At 32.2% G+C, this 20,047-nt stretch overlaps 2 protein-coding genes across 2 annotated transcripts; one reads left to right on the top strand and one right to left on the bottom strand.

The window, feature by feature from the left end:
- The first annotated feature begins 773 nt into the window (after positions 1-773).
- Nup35 (nucleoporin 35) lies at positions 774-7,050 on the top strand. The gene is made up of 5 exons (XM_088234158.1): positions 774-913; positions 1,011-1,165; positions 1,245-1,742; positions 2,096-2,246; positions 2,823-7,050. The coding sequence occupies exons 1-5, from the start codon at positions 906-908 to the stop codon at positions 2,971-2,973; spliced, it is 963 nt and encodes a 320-aa protein (XP_088090284.1). The 5' UTR covers positions 774-905; the 3' UTR covers positions 2,974-7,050.
- A 4,374-nt stretch (positions 7,051-11,424) lies between these two features.
- Positions 11,425-19,296, bottom strand: Hou (GID complex subunit 8 homolog protein Houki). The gene is made up of 5 exons (XM_088234154.1): positions 19,025-19,296; positions 18,748-18,944; positions 17,886-18,083; positions 12,594-14,477; positions 11,425-12,377 (listed from the first exon to the last, which is right to left on the bottom strand). Exons 1-4 carry the CDS (start codon positions 19,161-19,163, stop codon positions 14,301-14,303), a joined length of 711 nt encoding a protein of 236 aa, XP_088090280.1. The 5' UTR covers positions 19,164-19,296; the 3' UTR covers positions 11,425-12,377; positions 12,594-14,300.
- Between the last annotated feature and the right edge of the window lie 751 nt (positions 19,297-20,047).

Below are 20,047 nucleotides of genomic sequence, written 5' to 3'. Positions count from 1 at the left end.
CTCGCTATCAATGACGAGAAAGTCTCGAAAAAAAATTACCGAAATAAGTTAAGGTTAGTTATAATGTTACTATTTCGTAAACCTGGTAGAATGGGTTTCTTCGGCTATTTTTTTTTAACTTGGTTTACATTTTTCATGTCAAAAGTGTTTTATCACCTCGCATTTTATTATTATAATTATTTTTATTACCATTATTTTTTAAATTTCCGAGGCCTCTTAAAGTATAAATGTATTTTAGATGGTGTTGGGTCAGCTAATTTTTTTAAGATTGATAACGGTGACGGCAACGTACAACACTAAACTTAAATTGAAATAAGTGTTGCCAACTCCACCGATTTTTTGGTAGAGATCTACCGATTTTGGAAGCAATCTACCAAATTCGATATTAATTCTACCGATTTGTACACATCATGGACAATTGTCTTTTTATGACATAACAGCAGCCACCTCGTTCTCCCACCACTCACTACGGTTTTTTAACAGTTTGTGATATGCGAAACTGTTTCGTAAAAAAAAAACAGTTTTTAGAATAGTGTGGCAAAATCGCAGCCACCCCAACGAGGGGAAAAAACGTGAATTTTTTTCTCAAATAACAGTTTTTTGTAATGTGGTTCGTCACAAACAACAGTTTAATTATTTTTTGTGAAACTTTTCCAGCTGTTAATAATTAATCTACCGATTTATTTTCCTGAATCTACCGGTTTTAGCTTGACCGGTTGGCAAAGCTGACTGAAATACTCAAACCACAGATTCAAATTTAAAATTGAAGATAATTGGTCCTCAAACGTCAGATCGTGCGTCAAACGGGATAAAGCGAAAAGGAAAAAGCAGTTACACTAATTGAATACCTATTTTAAATAAAATATTTTCTCGGAAGTTGATAACCGCACTGCATCGTATTCCTTATGTTAAGGTATTTTATTGGATAAGATCAAATTTAAACCTAAGCGTAATAATTTTTTTAAACCGCCAAAGCAAATTAGAGGTTAACGTATTTATTTCATTTTCAGCATGGAGCCAATGACCCTCGGAAGTCCTACACATTCTCCTTCTAGTAGTCCTAATACAAGTTTTTTACCGCCCCTTCTAATGGTAGAATTTAATCAACCGACATCACCCAGAACAAATAGTTTATCTCCTACTAAAGGAAGAACACTGGCCTTTGGTAAGAAACGCTTCTGCAAACTCGTATATCTGTTCTTTTATTTTATTCGTTTTGATTAATGCATTGTCTTGTTTTTCAGCAAACTCTCCCCCAATCCGTCCCACACCACAACATCAAGTACAATACAATTCTCCTCTGAGGCAAAAGGCTAACCCAAATGCATCATTTTCGAATAAAATAAATGGACCCCCGACCCAAGGGTTGTTTGACACCCTCCATCAGCCGGATTGGAATACAAGTCAACCTATCCAGTCTCCAGTACTGACCCTCACATCTCCTGTTCATAACTCTTCTTACGGACTTTCGCAAGACAATTACTTCACCCAAGTTGATTCTCCCCTTGCAGCTAATGCATCTTTTGCCAGAAATCAACCGAAGTTCAATAATTCTCAAAATTTTAACAACTCGATGGCGCAGTCACCTGTCTTATCCAATAATGACAGTTATTGTTACAGCTCCCCGACAACTGAAATGAACTATGAGGAATCTAGTGAATTTTGGGTAACCATATTCGGATTCCCTTTGAGTGCATCGAGTATGGTATTGACTCAATTTTCTAACTGTGGAAATATCATCGGTAAGTCATGTATTTTTAAACTGAAGGTTTAGAAATTAAGCTAGCTTAAATTTACTGATAAATATATAAAAATAAAATACACACCAATTAGTTTTTCCTAAAAAATATGATCCAATCACAAATAAACTGGAGTATTCAGCATTACAATATATGATCAATTAGTTTCAAGCTTTAAACCTTCCAGATTTAATTTATTTGTACAATGTCAAAACTCTTAAAAAATCCGAGCTAACAAAACATAAAATAGTGACATATCTCATGCACCATAGTTAAAAAATAAAAACCAAAAAAAAAATTCTCACGAAACGAACAACCTCACGATTGTCTTAACAGTGTTTATTTTATGCTTGCAGAGAAAAAATTTCCTAATCAAGGAAACTGGTTATGGTTAAGATACTCATCGCGTTCAGAAGTTGGTCGCGCCCTAGCTCTGAATGCACGAATCCTTCCGGGAAACCTAATGATCGGTGTCCAAGTATGCCAGAATCCTCCTCAGTCTAAAAGGTATCATTATTGTTCTTTTTTTCAATTACCTACACATGTAATATATTTATCCAATAAATTGAAATGAATCTAGGTAATTGACACTGCACCATTATACAATGTAAAATCGTGTTCAAACAGCAAACAAACAAATTTATTGTGCCTTCTGATATTAGCAGCTTGAATTTTATAATGACCTTGTAAAGCAAAACAGTTGTCACATAAAATGTTTAAAAATTTAAGTAGAACTAAGCCCAGTTAACTTTTTCTGTGATTCTCTCCTCTATCGTGTTTCACAACACATTACTAAAAACTATTTATTTATCTAGCCATGGGTCGGTTATTCTGAAATCGGTAAAAAAAAAAATTAATTTGTTTGGTTTTAAAAAAGTGTGCAATTTATATTATTGGCTATATCCAAAAGTGAAAAATATTGAGTCAATTAATAATTATTCAGTATGTAAATAGATAGGAACATAGTTTAGTGTTTCTTTATTCAAAGTAATGTGTAAAAATCACTAATTCGGGAAAATCAGCTAATACTGCTAATGCTTAAGGAAATTTATAGTCAATATATTTTTTTATATTTATCAACAGAGGTGGAGCACGCCAACTTGCAACAGGTCCATCACGATCCATTCTAAACACCTCTTCCAATTTGCCCAACGCCAGTAATACTGCAAACGCTGGAGCACAACGAGCATCGGGAACTATTTCTCGGGCTCTGGAATATGTCTTTGGTTGGTAATTAATTTTTAAAATGACGTTTTAATTAGCATGATCAGAATGTGTTGATATTTACTAACCACATTTTGTACAACACCTTTTCAATTCTTAAATATAAAATACAATCTCTAAGAAGTTTGCTCCTAACTGTAAACAATTAATAAATATTGGAAATAATTGTGTTCTGCAGTGTAAATTTATATACAAATAGTGTCACTTTCATAATCCTCATGTTTTATGCACCACGGGCATTTTCCAAGACTTAAAGTACATGTACTTCAAAATAATGACGCATAAGATTGCATAATTTATTTGTGATTTTTTAAATTTTGTCATGTTAAATATCCATCTGATTGTTAACTTTATATCCGTCTTAATTTTTTTGTATTTCTATGATTTAAAAAGTGTGATTTCCATCAAGCATGATTAAAATAATGTCTGCGAGTAGGATTTCTACATGTGAAAAAGAAAAGTTTTGAAAGTGTAAGCATGTAATTTAAACTGAGAAATTTGAAGAAATTAATTGTATAATCTGCTCTAATATCCTATGATTTAAAAATACATGAATTTTTAATAAGCAGTAAAAAATACATAGATAACTGATTCAGTTATTTTGTATTATTCCTTTCTTGTAATCATTTATTTTGCAGGTCAATTATTTACGATTACAACTTTTTAATTTTGACAGATATTATTCAAATTAAATCAATTTTAAATTATCAAATAAAAAAATATGATCTTTAAATATAAAACGTAATAACTGTTGAAATGTTATCTATTTTCCATAATGCTTTTAAAAAGACTGCTAGTGTTAGATATTATTGATCAGACACAACATACAAGTTTTGGATCTATACTATTTTGCGTTAATTTATTTTTATAATTTAGAATACTTATAGATAAATTTAAAATTGTACACATTATGTCTTCCTTTTACTTTAATAATATGTTTATCTCATCTCTTTGTGAAGAAAAACAATATTCAATGTTAAAATATTAACTTAAAACCATATCTTTTCTTTTTTTTTTTTAAACAGTTATCTTTAACATCCATTGTATTTTTGTTGAGAAAAATAACAAAAAATAGAAATTGACTTATATGTAAGACCAGTTTAATGAACCATCTAATTTCAGTAAAAAAAACATATACAAAAAAATTGTGTTTAATTACAAGCATAAAATTTTACCTTTTGAGTGGTGAACCATTTGTAATCTTTATGACACTTACTATCATATTGTTAAACAGTAGAATATTTTTTAATGTTACAAACAATTAAAGATTGTATCAACTTTCATTTTGAATTTCACAAGGAGGAACTTCAATCCTTTGGGAAATTGGATAAAAAAACACAATCTTACGCGCGGTAAAAATTAAAGCATTAAATTATAACGCAAAGTTTCTTAAAAATGTATGAATAAAATAATTAAAAATATATTAATACAAACTACTTTGAACGACATCACTAGGTCATATGAATCAACTAATGATAAGAGGGTTTCCGGTAAGCCAATGGACTAATCGGCAGAACTATAACTTAGTTATTTCAGAAATACAAAACTTTAAAAAATCATCGCGCTGATAACACGATACCTATATAAAATGTTTAAAAAAAAATTCTAGCTTTGTCTTTTTAGTCTATTAACAAATATAAAAAAACCACTGAACTTCTTCATTCATTTTTTTAAATGTAAGCACCAACTGACTGTTTTTTTTCAATGGTTTTTTACAAAAAATTATGTATAGTATGATTTTTTTAAGTTTTGTATTTCTGAAATTACTCCGCGTGTAACATCTCAAGTTCTCTTCCGCTTCTCGGTCAGTTCTGTTGATGATAAGTAAACCGAAAATCTTCCACAACTTCCGCAATTCCACAAGAGTATGCATCTGCAGTTTGGAGTCCTGCTTATTACTGCAACTCATATAATCTTTAACGAGTACAAAGAAAGTTTTAAAGATAAATCACATTTAAATTAGGTCTACCTGTGTCAGAGATAAATTATAAATCGCTGATTACTAATTTAAATGTACCCCTTCTGTCAAGCAGGAGGACAGTAAATGAACTCTTGTTTATTTATAAATTATTAAACAATAACATAGATTACCCAAAACTATTAACTTCAATAAACTTTCGTATTCCACATAGACCAACAAGACAAAAAAAATTGTTTTACAGTCATCATAATGGTACTAATTTTTCATTGAATTCACCAATTATTAGCATGCAGCGACTTGCTAATCAATACAGTTATGATTTAGATTTATTTTATACCAAGCCGCTGATGATCAAGTCTTGTGTTTTGAAAAAGAATTAATAATTGAAAATTCAAAGAATGATTAGTTCTTTACTTTTGTTTAACTCTTTACTCTTGTTATTAATTATTTTTTAAATTTATTATTGTTTAGTATTAATATTTATGTATACCATGATGTAAACTTTTAAATTTTCTTTTTAAAGCACTTTTTTGTCTTCTCTACTTCTCTACTGATATTTTCTTTAATTAACCTTCATTTTATCTACATAAAACTATTACCTATGTAAATATTTATATTTATTACAGATGTAATATATATATTTATTTATGAATACTGTTTACTATTTTACAATGTTTTTGTTCTTTTTTAATATTATGCAATTTTTTCAATAGTTTTATTTTTATGTAAAAAGTTCACGGAACCGTAAATAAATAAATAAACCCTCTTATCATTGATTGATTCATATGAACTAGTGACGTCTTTCAAAGCAGTTCATTTTTATTAAAACATTTTTTTCATACATTTTCAAGAATCTTTGCCGTATAATTTGATAATTGAATGCTCTAATTTTTGCAGCGTGTAAGAAAACATTTTGTGTATCCAATTTCCCGTAGAGCTGAAGTTCATCATTGACCTGTATCCTTCTTTGAGGTAATTTATTTATATTAGCCATTCTGATAGTCGGCTGTTAATTATTAAGATTTTTAGTAAATTTTTCTGCTTTAAATATATTTATTTTTCATTTATAAAAATAAAGAACTACAAGATTTGTTTTAAACATTCATTTAAATATTACAAGGTAATTACTAAAACTGGATAACTTCAGAATCAGCATTTGTGAGTTACCCACTAAAAAAACTTTTTTTTTATCCTCCATGAATGCTACAAATAGTCAAATCAAGCATTGAAAACATCATCATATCATTTGAATGAATCACGACTTATCTATTTGCAGCATTCATGGAAGAAAATACAAATATGTCATTTTAACGGTTAATTGAATGCTGATTTCAGTTACCTAGTTGTAGTAATCACCCCACGATATAATTGTAATGAATCGCTACTTGCCTTTTTGTAGCAGATACAAATATGTGATTTTAGTGGGTAATTCAAAAAGGCTGATTTTGAAGTTACGTAATTGTAGTAATTACCCCACAATATGGATCTTCATTTCCTGCTGCAATTAATTTTTATAGAAAATATTATATTCAATAATTCATGTTTTTGAAATCAACAAGGATAATTACTTTCAAAATCATTATTTGATCGATAAAATCGTTTTATTTATTACTTATTTTTAATGTTGAAACAAATTTAAATCCTCAAGGTCACCAAATCGTGTTGATGTATTGTGTATATCATTAGATTTTGTAAAAGAAAACATTATATTTTGTAAAAGAAAAGCTGGAAGCAACGAGGTGATGGATGATGAAACACTGAGAAAAAAAACAACTATCCTATGTTATTCTCTTTTATATGGAAGACTTGTTTAGCTGGAACCTCATCACCAAACGATCTTCATTTGTGTCAAAAATATTTACATGCAAGTTTTATTATACTCTTCGCTGACATAAAATATTTACCACTGGAAATTGAGGTATAAGTTCTCATGTTGTAATCATATGTAAAGTTTAAAATACTTATACATGTATTACATAATGTTTTCTTTTGAAATCTCAATATGTGTATACATGGATGGTGTACGATGTTTCAGTTTCGTTTTTATGTTTTACTAACATTTTATTCTATCATTGTCTTCTGAATGACTTGTTATGTGCAAAATTATGAATAAGAGATAATTAGATTCATTAATTTGAAATAAATATTATACCATCTTTCCATTAATATTTTGTTTTATTACTTACCATCGATCAATCATTTTTAAAGATGTGCAGCATAGAACGTAATATATCAACCTTTTTATAAGATAATCGTTTTTTACAGTAATGTACTTGGTAAGAACCTACAGAGCAGGAAATATATTAAGACTAGCAAACCCGACAGACGTTGTCCTGCCCGAACGTTGGCTTGCCTACTATTAGCTGGTGAACAAACATTTTGTTCATAAATAAGGACTTTTTTGAGCTATTTATATATTCGTAATAAGGGTTAGTTTTTCGTTTTATCTCCTCGTGATTGGTTAAGAGTCCTTGTCGTGCTCAAATCAAAATTGTGCAAAATACACTATTCTAGTGCAATATCCAGGGAGAAAATACGGAAAAATGTTAATGAAGAAAAGTCAGAGAGCAATTTACCCTGAGCCCTCTAAAATTATGACACTCAACCCATGCCAAATGCGAATTTAGTCATTCTTTAACCGCCAGCCATGTTTTGACATGAGCTTAACATTTAATTCAAAACCAAAATGAATGAAAAGTAAAATGCCTGATTGTGTCATGAAAGTGTGCAAAAACTCTTCAGATAAAAGGAAAAAGACTTTATTGATAAGTAGGTACCCAGGTACTTGTTTATGATTGAATGCCAAAACTAAAAATTATTAATATTCAAATAACTGCAAAAATTAAGCGCTTGATACATTTTTTCATCCCACTTAGAAATATACTTTAAGTCCCGGACTTGAAACACCTATACCATGCACTGGCAAATTCTGTGTTGACTTACGGTCTAATTGGTTGGGGAGCTTGCACAAAAACCGCCCTTGAACCTGTAGCAATTGCACAGAAATCTTTAATCCGAGTCATTTTAAAAAAAACATTTGAAAAACTTTGAAGAGTAAGTCATCCAAGTGACTTACTCTTCAAAGAAATCAGAGTACTGAATATTATTCAACAGTATATATTGAGAACGGTAGTGGTTACACACATAAAGAGAGACATTTACCCAAGCGTCAACCACAACCATAATACAAGATACTCTAATAGGGATCTGATACTAAGTGAAGGGGTCAACACTGTTCTGGCATCGAGACAACACTATAACGTAGGCAAAAAGGTCCATAACCTTTTGCCAGAATCGTGGAAAGACGGGAGTGTTGTCAAGTTACGGAAGGTGTTGACCTCGCTCTTTCATGACATTGGTCGTAGGGAGTCAGAAAAGTTGATGAATGCCACGGATTGGAGAACCTTACTGGATGTCAAAAATAAAATATAAAAAATAAGGAATAATTTAAAAAAAAAATATTTATAGATGACAACCATGAAGTTTCGCATAAATAAATTGTATATGTTTTTATGAATGTATGTATGTGTATGCGCATGGGTGTATGTACGTGTGTGTATGTACATGTGTATATATGTGTATATTTATATATATGTGTGTATATATGTGTATGTCTGTATGTATATGAATCAAAATGTGTATCTGAATAAGTTTATATTTTGTTTGTCTGTGCTCTATATTAATTTGTTAACTATTATAATATATTAAAATGTAATTGCCTAGCTTGGAACGGGGTATGTACCCTTGTTAGCTGGGCAAAGTGAACATGGAAAGAGTGTGAATAAATAAATAAAAAAAATTAAAAAAAATACTCAATTTAATTAGGCATCTTGGTACTTGTTTATGGTTGAATTCCAAAACATAAAATAATTCATTTTTAAATATAGAATTGTTTTTGCAAATGTCAAACTCTGCGCTACTTACCAACAGTGGTGCATTTAGTGTAAAAATTTGTTTTTCAAAAATGTATCAAATGTTAGTTTAAATTATTCAAGTATTACTAAAAATCCATTAAAAATGAGTTAGTATGTAGAAATTAAGAAATTGTAAGGAAATTAATCAATTTAAACTCCATTAAAAATAATGGTTTTGTAAATGTTAAAATACATTTTTTAAATATTTTATTTGATGGGTAATATGCAATTAGGCTCAACTTCTGAGGTCGCGGATCTCTAAAAATGTTCTCTAAAAAGGCTTCATGTTACGCGTTACTAAGGAATTAAAAAACATAGGCACTTTGAAGTTGATGTATACTTCATTAGTGAGAAGCCAGTTAGAGTATAACTCTACAATATGGACTCCTTACTACAACTGTCACCAAAGTTCTCTTGAAAGAGTTCAAAAAAATTCTTATGGTATATAAATTTTGAACTAAGAATCAGTCATGAATTTTTAAATTACGATTTTTTACATTAAATTTGTTAAAACTTAACAATAGAAGAAAAATTATAGGACTTTTAAATTTATTAAAAATTGTAAATTTAATATGGGATTGCCCTGAACTATTATCTCTCATCAACTTCAGGGTGCCTGGGAGAATGACTAGACAGGTGCCACCGTTTTGTAGCAACAATTCACGGACAGTGTATACTTGTAATGCCGTATTAAATAGACTTCATGAACTCGGCAAAAGTTATTCCCACGTATCTGATATATTTAGTGTAGGGTATTGTTCCTTTAGAACTTTTTCAAAGATGGTGAATGGTAATTATATTTATTTATTCATGCGTTTCATAATATATACAGTTTTTTGTTCACTTTGCCCAGCTGTATGAAACAGTACTTATGATTTTTTTGTTGTATTACTGTAGAATGTTTTATTATTTAAACTTTCTACTGAATATGCTGTATAATTTTTAGGATAATTTTTTTAATATAAATCTTGTATAATTTTTAGATTCAATTTTTTTTTATAAATTTTGGGTATGAGGAAATTTGTTTAAAAAAAAAAAATACTAAGCCAAATTTGTTAGTATTATAAATGTTTGTAAAAGGCAGATTTGCCGTTTATGTTAATAAAATAAAATATCCAAAAAACAACATCCTCCGAATTTTTCAATACATGCATTTTAGTCTAATGCAACCCTGGAAAATCAATGAAAAACACATACATGCTTCTATCTTTTTTCCCACTCAACATATTGAAGATGTTATTATTTATAAACCTCGAGGACATAAATTAGAAAATTTTGCAAACGTAAATCTGTCAAGCCACTTTTGAGTTTTTGCTCACAAAAGTCTCAACTAGTAGTCTCAACTAATAATGGCGATTCATTTTTATATGTATAAAGATATTGTTTTGCAATTATATGTAAAACGGTTAGCTGAAAAACTATAATTTTTCCAATACCATAATGCATTTAACCACAATATATGCGTTTCTCCAGGGTATGCTTGGCTACAACAGTTTAGAGACTAGAAGGAATGTGTATTTGACCACACATTTTTATCGATTGTTGCGCGGTATGATCGATAATTCTGAAATTATGATGAGCATTGGTTTGTATGTTCCTGATAATTACCTAAGACAGCGTCAGCATAGATTGTTTCATATTCCGATATTCAGGACCAACCTGCCTATGGTTATGCCTGTTGGAAGGGCTACCGCTATGCTGAACAACATCGCTCTGGATATTGATCTGTTCCATGTATCCGAAGGGGTTTTCCGGAGCAGGATTCTTCGACTACTTTGACATGAGTCTCTTTCGTGTATTTTTTTTTCTTTTTTATAATATGTACGTATTGAATATATTTTTGTAATGTATATGTTATATTTAAAATAAATAAATTGAATTGAATATATCGAGGGGAGTAAAACCATTTAAACATTATTTTTACAGCTCATAAGGCAATGAGTGCTTATAAAATGCAATAATCGGCCGGTATACCAAATATTAGTTAAAAATGGTATCAGGGGTGCTATTCTGAACCACTCGTGGCACGAACAGTTTTTTTTTTGTGTATTTAGTATGTAAATACATGAGATAATACAGCCGCGATAGCGTTTGGAATACCAGCCCAGGTTTATTTACTTATGGACATTTATTAAACCGGCCCTTAGTATATTATATATAATGGTAAGTAATAAATAGTAAATATATTTAATTTTTTATTATTTGTGATTGTTTCTTCTCTTGTGTAAAAATAACACAGTGTGATACATAATATTTTAAAAACAATTTATAAATGGAGAGTGAAAAGTGGGTATAAAAGCATGTATTGCAATATAGAAATCTTCTTTGTTTTTTAATGGCCTTTTCTTGAGATATAGAAATGAAGATGTATCAATAAAAATAATTTTGACATTTAAAACATAGATTGCAAACTGGCAATGTTATGTTTTACTTATAGTTCTACATTATCTCAGGTTTTACTGTGGGGAGTGCAACAAATACCTATGTACATTGTTTGGCAAGCAGAGCATCACAATAATGTTACATCAATATTTATATTTGGATCATAGTAGTACTATATTACAGCTAAATTTCATTGTGAATAACAATGTATTGCATTGTATTAAAAATTGTTTTCAAAAACACATTTTGTATTTATCCTTTATTTAGAGAAAAAAAATAATTTACAAACTCAAAATGAATACTACCCGAATATCCAGTGTTCCACTGCATTTTAATTTTACGTACTTAGTTATAAGAAAGTTATGATGCAATGACTTTATAACATTATTTACAGCTGAGAACATTTTGAACTGATAATACAATTGACATTGAATATTTTTTAACATTAAACCATAGAATTAAGAACAGTCTAGAAACCGCATACGCACATCAAACAGAAGGCGACTCAACTACTTATAAATGAGTAGGTTTACGTTTTGACCCATTAATTTCTTTGTAGATGTCGCTCAGTACGCAACTCCTGATTTTAATTTGACTATGCTGTGTTGTGTCCTTTTAAGATGTAGAAATACTGCTAGGATTTTAAAGAAACAGGATGCAATCACATTTCATGTGTAATTAGCAAATGAATGTGTATATAACAAACGTATTACTTAAAAATTGAGAATTGAGTGGTTTTGAAAGGTTTTTCTACCCAGACATGTTTAAACATTTTTTTAGTGACAAGGCGCATTTGTACATTGAAAGGTAAGTAAAAAAATAGAATATGCACTACTGGAGCTAGAGCAACTACAAAAAGTCCATCAAAAGCATCTTCATGGCCCGAAGACCGCTGTTTGGTGTGCCATTTCCAATGGGCCATTTTTTTTAGTAATTGTGAAACAGTGACTTCAGAACAATATTGCACGATAATGAATATTTTTTTTATATCAGATCTGCAGCAACGTAATAGCAGAAATAATACAACCCATTTCCAGCAGGATGAGGCCACGGCACCTACCGCTAGAGTATCAATGCCAAATGCGAGTAGCATTTTTTCCAGAAAATTAATAAGTGACATAAACTGGCCCCCAATATCACCTGATCTTACCGCATGGGATTTCTTCCTTTGGGACTATCTCAGATCTTGCAATTCACCTTAAACAATAAGGGCCCTACAGGAAAATAAGAAAGCTTTCCTGGTAACACTCATTAGTTCTCCTAGGAACAATTCACCTTTCTGCGAGTAACTAATATTATACAGACAATTTGTGTTCTCTTGAGTTTTAATTTAGTTAAATGTTCTATTTTCAATCTGTACCAACCGACTTCTAAAGAATAAAACTACCCTGTGCAATATAACTGTGTCATAACTGTAAACATTAAATATATTTTTAAAAATGAACTGTCAAATCTGCCAGCGGACATCTGTATATATATCAGGTTAGGGAAAAAGTAATTTTTTATTTCGCGCCCTTTTTTTTCAACTAAGTATATCTCGTTCATTATTGGTCATATCGGATCATACGATATGGCGTTGTAAAGGTGAGAGTGTATACTACAAACGATTATTTGACAGTATTGAGCTTGGTCGGTTCAGTCGTGAACTATCGTGCGTCGAGTATAGAGGTCTCAAAGGAAGAAATTTGCCATATTTTACATGTTTACTACCTGAAATGGAAAAACGCGTCGAAAGCGACCAAAAAAATTTGCAATGCCAATACTCTTTCGGTTCATGCTGCACAACAGTGGTTCGATCGATTTCGTTCTGGTGTAGTGGGGGTGAATGACGCACCACGCTCTTGCAGGTCCATCATCGAAAATGTCGATAAAATCATGGAAAATATCAAGATAGACCGTCATGTTAGCAGTCGTAGCATCGCCCAGGAGCTGAATATTGATCATAAAAACGTTTTGAACCATTTGCAGAAAGCTGGATTTAAAAAAAAAGCTCAATGTTTGGGTGCCACACGAGCTGATGCAAAAAAACCCCATGGATCGAATTTCCATTTGCGAATCGCTGCTGAATAGCAACAAAATTGACCCATTTCTGAAGCGGATGGTGTCTGGTGATAAAAAGTGGGTCAGTTACAACAATGTCAAGCGACAGAGATCGTGGTCGAAAGCCAACGATGCAGCCCAGACCATGACCAAGCCAGGACTGATTAAGGTGTTGCTGTATTTGGTGGGATTGGCGGGGAATACTCTACTATGAGCTGCTCCCTATGGCCAAACGCTTAATTCTGCTCTCATGTGAACAATTCGACCATTTGAAGCTGGCGATCGAACAAAAGCGGCCAGCATTGGTGAATAGGAGAAGAATCGTATTTCATCAGGACAATGCCAGGCCGTACACATCTTTGATGACGCGCCAGAAGCTCTGGGAGCACGGGTGGGAAGTTCTTATGCATTCACCCTATAGTCCGGACCTGGCACCAAATGACTACCACCTTTTCCTGTCTATGGCCAATGCGCTTGGGGGTACAAACTTGGTCTCATTAGAGGCCTGTGAAAATTGGTTGTCTGAGTTTTTTGCCAATAGGGACAAGGGCTTCTACAAGAGGGGCATTATGAAGTTGGATTATCGTTAGCAACAAGTTATCGAACAAAACGGCGCATATTTGACTTAAATCAGATGAGTAGCACTTTTTATAAAGCATTAAAATAAAGCGAAAAATACGAAATTACTTTTTTCCCAACCTGACATAAATAAAATTCAAAGAACCAAGATATCATTCTAATTATTTTTATTCTCACTAGCTCAAATATCTCATTTACCGTCTATGACAAAAGATGACCCTCTGGATAGACACTGGGAGTCCATCAATAGTGAAATGCATTTGTTATTTCTTAATAAATATACTAATCGAATATAAGTAGTTTTTTAATTATATTTATGTATATACAAATACCAGACAGTATTTTTTATTTTTGTCTAAAATAATATTGGACTAACCATTTATTTACTGTATGTATATCTATTGTTTAAAACGATAATTTAATTTCTTATTATGGAATTGCAAGACATTATATTTATGAATGTGATTTGAATTAACTAATCACGATAGTGGGTAAATTATTCTACTTTAGCTGCTCAATAGTAGAATTGGCTAAGTTTGTCATTTTTGGATATTTTATATTTTTCTTGTCGAGTTCTGCTTGTGCCCACAAAATAAGCTTCAGCAAACTAGAAAGCTTGGGACTTGTGAATTCCTGATGTTCCATGCGTAATATAGCTGCATTCAATTCACTGGCAATCTAAAATTAAAATAATATTTTTTAAATATATTTATTAAAAATAATATTACACTAAACACATCTTAAATATCTTGTATGGTAAAAATTGATAGAAATATTATAGGAAAAATAATACAAGAAAATGAAATAAAAAAATAAATGTATATAAAATTCACAACAATAATAAAGCCAAGTAATAATAAATATAAGAATCCATGCACACTAGTGTGATAAAGTTGAAATTAAGAATGGAATACAAAAACATGGTGAAAATTAATTGACCCCAATTCGGGGATTTGTACCCTAATTAGCAAATGTACAAGAAAAATAAATAATATCATCAAAATTGCAAGAAAATAAAATTTTCTAATCGTGTATAATTAAATATAAAATCAATAAATTCCTAGCTAATGAAACAAAGAACCTCTGTACATTGTAAAAACAGTGAAATAAATAAACCCTTTGCACTCAAATGTATAGTCTGCCGTACAACTCGAGTGCTCCTACTATGGCGGCATCAAAAAATAAAGTAATATTTATCTTAAAATCCTTCAGTTTTCAATATTATATTATTATATTTGATCGAAAAACGAGTAATCCATTATTTAAATTCAACATATCGTTACCTTAATGGAGAAGTATCCCAGTTCAAATTAATATAATGTGAAGCTTAAGTTATGAAAAATTGTAAAATATTAAATTATTGACAAAAATTTTATTATCGGGATTGTTTTGCGCATAAATACTTAATGCATCTGTGATTATATTATCCGGTGCGTGTGTAAAATTGTACACACCGCTGCAAGATAGGATAGTGGATCACACTTGAGGAAGTGAGACAAACAAGTCGTAAAGGCGAGGCATGTGCTTGGCTGGTATATTATTACTGTACATAAGCTAACTGTACTGGTTAATATCATAATTTAATGTATCCGCCTAAAATGTTGGGGTCACATTACAATAATGTTTTTAAAGGTTTTAGTCTGAAAATATATCTATCAAAATAGAGAAATAGTTGATGATGGAAGGGAAATGGAAAAATTCCAGGTGGAAGTTAAAGAAACACGAATATAATGCAAAACTTGCGAAAGTAAACACCGACTGAACATTAGAGACGGCAATGTACCATGATATAAAAAACTTAAAATAATACGTCTTCGCGTCCATTCTATTCCTTACATACCTATTTCAATAAAATAAATTATAATTAAAAATACATATTTTTATAAATGTTATTTATTTATTAAAAATTACTCAAGTTGGCAGAGGGTATGCACATAACAAAAACTTTTCGAGTGCAAAGAGTTAACAAATACATCTGTTCTTTTTTACTGGGCAAAACTTTATTTCTCTAAAGTCGACTCTACTGCTGGCCAATACGTCACTGGAGCGCGTATTGGCAACAAAATCTCGCTAAACTGCCCGCACGTTCGGGAGTCGGTCAGTATCTGTCAGTGCGGGTCAATGTGTGGACGTCAAAAGCACACACAAAAATTCAGCCGAAAGCGTTCAGCCAGCGTCCTTTGATCTGTGTTGAAAAACCGACAACAGACAGATCGTATGCCACCGCGTGTGCCAGCTATGCTAGCCACAAATACCCCCCTCTGCACGTTTGCAATTACGTATTTACCGGCGTATACCTTATGTTTGACAATATTGCTACAGGAATCCAAAACAGATACATGAATCATCAATACGTATATACTTTAATATATTTGTTAATTTCAACTTTCAGAGCAGGACCCACACCGGTACAAAAAGTTTCAGCTGTGAAACTGACACGATTTTCCAAATCCCACTCTACCCCAAATTCATATCCATTTTCTAATAGTGAGTTATTTACAACTCGTTAAAATGGCCACCAAAATTGAAATATTTTAGTAAATTATAAGAACACTAATGTTTCTTCTTTTATTCAATTTTTTTTTTTTTTTAAATAACTAACAACGTATTTCTATCAAAACGGCTGCATATGAATAGGTATGTAATTTGTTTTAAAGAGTGTTCAATGTGTGTTAATATCAAAAGTAATAATTGTTCATTAAAAAATGTTTGAGGAATTCAACGCAAAGCGTCCTAGTTCAGCGTGTTCATTGAAAAAAAAATGTTAAAAAACAAAACAAAAAGGTACTAATAATAACGCTGATTTTATTTTTATTTTAAAACATGGTTTCCGGCACTACACGCTACAGAAACGACAAGGAATGTGCCTACTGCCGACTGCAACACGGTACAAATTACTAGTACATAAACACATGTATTTTGTCTACAAAATACAGTTTACCCTGAAGATGGCTCCTGTAATGGTAGCCGAAACTTCGAAATGAATTCAACTTACATGGGATCACACAAAAAAGATACTAATTTTTAAATTTCCATACGGAATATAAATACTGAACAAAAAACCATCCCTTAAAAAGCAAAAGGCACTTATAATTAATGTAGTTTGGTTTGTATTTTTTTTCTCTACAACTGGTTACATTATAATATTTGAGTATTGAAAATAATAAAATATAACATCTACACAATTTTTGTTCACCTTAAAAACTGTTAAAAAAAATTATTTCAATATTCTATTTTTTCCTTTTTGCTTTTGCAGTGACGAGTTCATTTTTTTTTATAAAAAGGGGATAACTTAACCGTTTTTTGCAGCATTTGTGGTACATTTTCCTAAACAAAATAATAAATTTGATTTAATATTTGCTTTGGAATGCAAATTGTTTTTCTTTTATTGTTTGAATGCGTTTTGTATTGGGACTATTCTGTGAATGTTTCCTAGGTATATAGTAGTTTTGTGTAATTGTTCATTTTGTTTCTATTTCTACGTTCTTCTTCCTTTTGAAACGGCATCTGGGAAGTATGGCCACGATCCCAATTCGGAACTAACACTGTATTCCTTCACTGTCATGCAGTGAAATTAGAATTAGGTTAATATACTGAAAATGTGTATTTGATTGATCACAAAATGACAATACTGCAGTGAGGGGTACAATAAAAGCTTTTAAAGTTTCTATGTTTTGTTAATTTGGCAGTTTGATAGTAAAAAAATATTAAATTTTCCCTAAATTAGTTTTAAAACATTGATAGAGAATATGTGAAATTGAAGAGACGCTAGTCTTTATAAACAGTTTCGGGAAAGAAGTAGGCACATTCATTGTTTACAAAATAACGGCATGTCTTGTACCACGGACGGAAAAGATCAGGGCAGTCAATTTTATTATTAATTTAATTGTAAAGGCAGCCTTCGTGGTAAAGTGGTTAAGACGCTTGACTCATGCACTGAAGGTTCCGGGTTCGACTCTCGGTGAGAATATAAAAATTAAATGCGATTTTTCTCGAGGCCTGGGTGTTCTGCCTCCCGGACTGTTGCAGTGCAAAAAAAAAAAAAAAAAATAGACAATTCAACAATTTGACGAGGACAATACATACTGTGTGGCTGTACTGAGGCTGTAGCAAGTCAGCAAAGGGACTGTTGCTGGGGTCGGGGAAGGCAAGAAGGGCGAGGGAGCGCTCGAGCTCGGGGAGGGCTGCGGGGCGAGCTGCAGCAGCCTCCGCCAAGGCGGCTCGAGCCCATCCGAGGGCTGCTTCTACACGACCTGCCTTCACCAGCTCCAAAAGGTGCAGTTGCTGAAAACAAATAATGTTTTGTTAGTAAAATTTTAAAGATCTTTATTATTTTTACCATGTAACCACTTTTTATCTTAACATTTGTTTTTATTATTGCTTATATATCGGTAGTCAGATGGCAGAAGGGACCATCTGTAATTTTCAAAAATGTTCAGGAGAGCTGAAATACGTCTCAATTTCAAGACATTAATCCACAAACTAAGATCTTTGTGTGGCTTTTCAATAATAAATTACCATTCTAAATGACGCTGATTTAAAAAAAAAATCTGCGTGTATTTACTCAAATATTAATTAAAACTTTTGAAAACTAAAACATAGACAAAAATATTCCTTCTGCCATCTGACTACCGATATATATATATATATATATATGTAACATACTGTGTTTTTGGCTAGTGAGATGGCTAGATTTTCGACTCAATCGCTACTCTCAGGTAAAAATCCTGAAAAGGGAAATCAGGGAGATGAGTCCGCTTAGTCGTCGAGTGGTTGGCGCATTTGCCTACCATCCCTGAGGTCCCTGGTTAGATTTGTGGCAAGGTCGACATGAAGTATTTGTTTAAAGGGGTGATTTTCATTTAAAGGGATCAAAACTCACATTACCCATTTTTAAAACTGTCTTAAACTGTGCAGAAAACCGGCTTTGAGAAAAAATATCACCTACCTGCAAGTGAAAGTATAAGTAACGGTCATTATCAAGGAGTTCTGGGTGCAGAGCATTGACTAAAGCTGTGGCTTCTTGTATTCTCCCTCCTTGAACTGCCTCTCTTATGAGGATTCTCTGATCCAAAGAGCCAGAGAGAGCAGGTTCAGATAAACCAGCCTCTTGTTGAAATTTCAAAGCCGCTTCTTTAAATCCCTCTACAAAGTAAAAGCACAGTTAAATAAGGAATTATAAGTACTCTAAGGCATGAACAAAGAAAATAAATATGGTAAAATACCTGTCACCAGATAATTCATAATAAGCATATTCATATCAGTTCTAGAAATTTGAGTAGCTTCCGATCTATTGTACGCATCGTCTTTAGCGAATTCACCTTTGTCGTTATTAAGACCACTGCTTGCACTTTCGTAGCTCATTGTCCAAATCTGATGGTGTGTTATTGCTCAAAATTGTACACAAACGACAGTGCGACAAACGACAAACGACAAGCGCCTGAAAAAACTACTGTCAGAAAATCACACAAACACAATGACAATCAGTATTGCCAATGCCAATTTTCTGAATTCCTCAAAAATCTAGGACAAATTACCCAAATCTAAGGAAAACAATGTCTCGATTAAGCTAGGGTTTCCTAGGACAGCGGTGCCTGTATCTTAACGGCCGTAGTGAACGGTGATGCGGTGGACAGCCGTCGTAACGTTGCCTAGAGAGTGGTTTCCTAGGAAAACGGTGTTATCAACACCATTTAACGCCGTTTTCCAGGGAAACCACTCTCTAGTCACCGTTACAACGGCTGTCCACCGCATCACCGTTCACTACGGCCGTTAAGATACGGGCACCGCTGTCCTAGGAAACCCTAGCTTTACACAGTTTATGGATTTTTACTATATTGATTATTAAATCCACGCATGCGGAGTACCTATTTAGCTATCAACAATGGCCTGAAGACCCCTGACTGAATCGTCAATTATAACCACATTATCGGCATACTCTTAGTCGCAGAGTTTTTGGGCGGAGGAGATGGATGTTACTCGATCTAGTGGAATTGACTTCCTTAAGACGAAGTCCGTTAGGATCATAAAAAGGAACCGTACAAGGACGCCACTTTGACGAACTCTGGTGGTGACCTCAAACCAATCTGTGGCAACATCGTTGATTTTGATTCGGCATTCGCTATTGAGCTTGATAAATTGAATCAAAGGAATAATTTGTGATAAAAAAATATGCATTTTTGAGTAACGTGTGCGTACTTTTTTCATGATTTGGTATTCAGCCGAATAGTATGCAATATTCGGTTGAA

This window comes from Micrasema longulum, unplaced genomic scaffold, assembly GCF_059751315.1.
Source record: "Micrasema longulum isolate JH-2025_06_02 unplaced genomic scaffold, ASM5975131v1 h1tg001208l, whole genome shotgun sequence".
Taxonomy (NCBI): domain Eukaryota; kingdom Metazoa; phylum Arthropoda; class Insecta; order Trichoptera; family Brachycentridae; genus Micrasema; species Micrasema longulum.
Note: the sequence above shows the minus strand (reverse complement) of the source record. Positions and strands in the feature narration are given on the sequence as shown.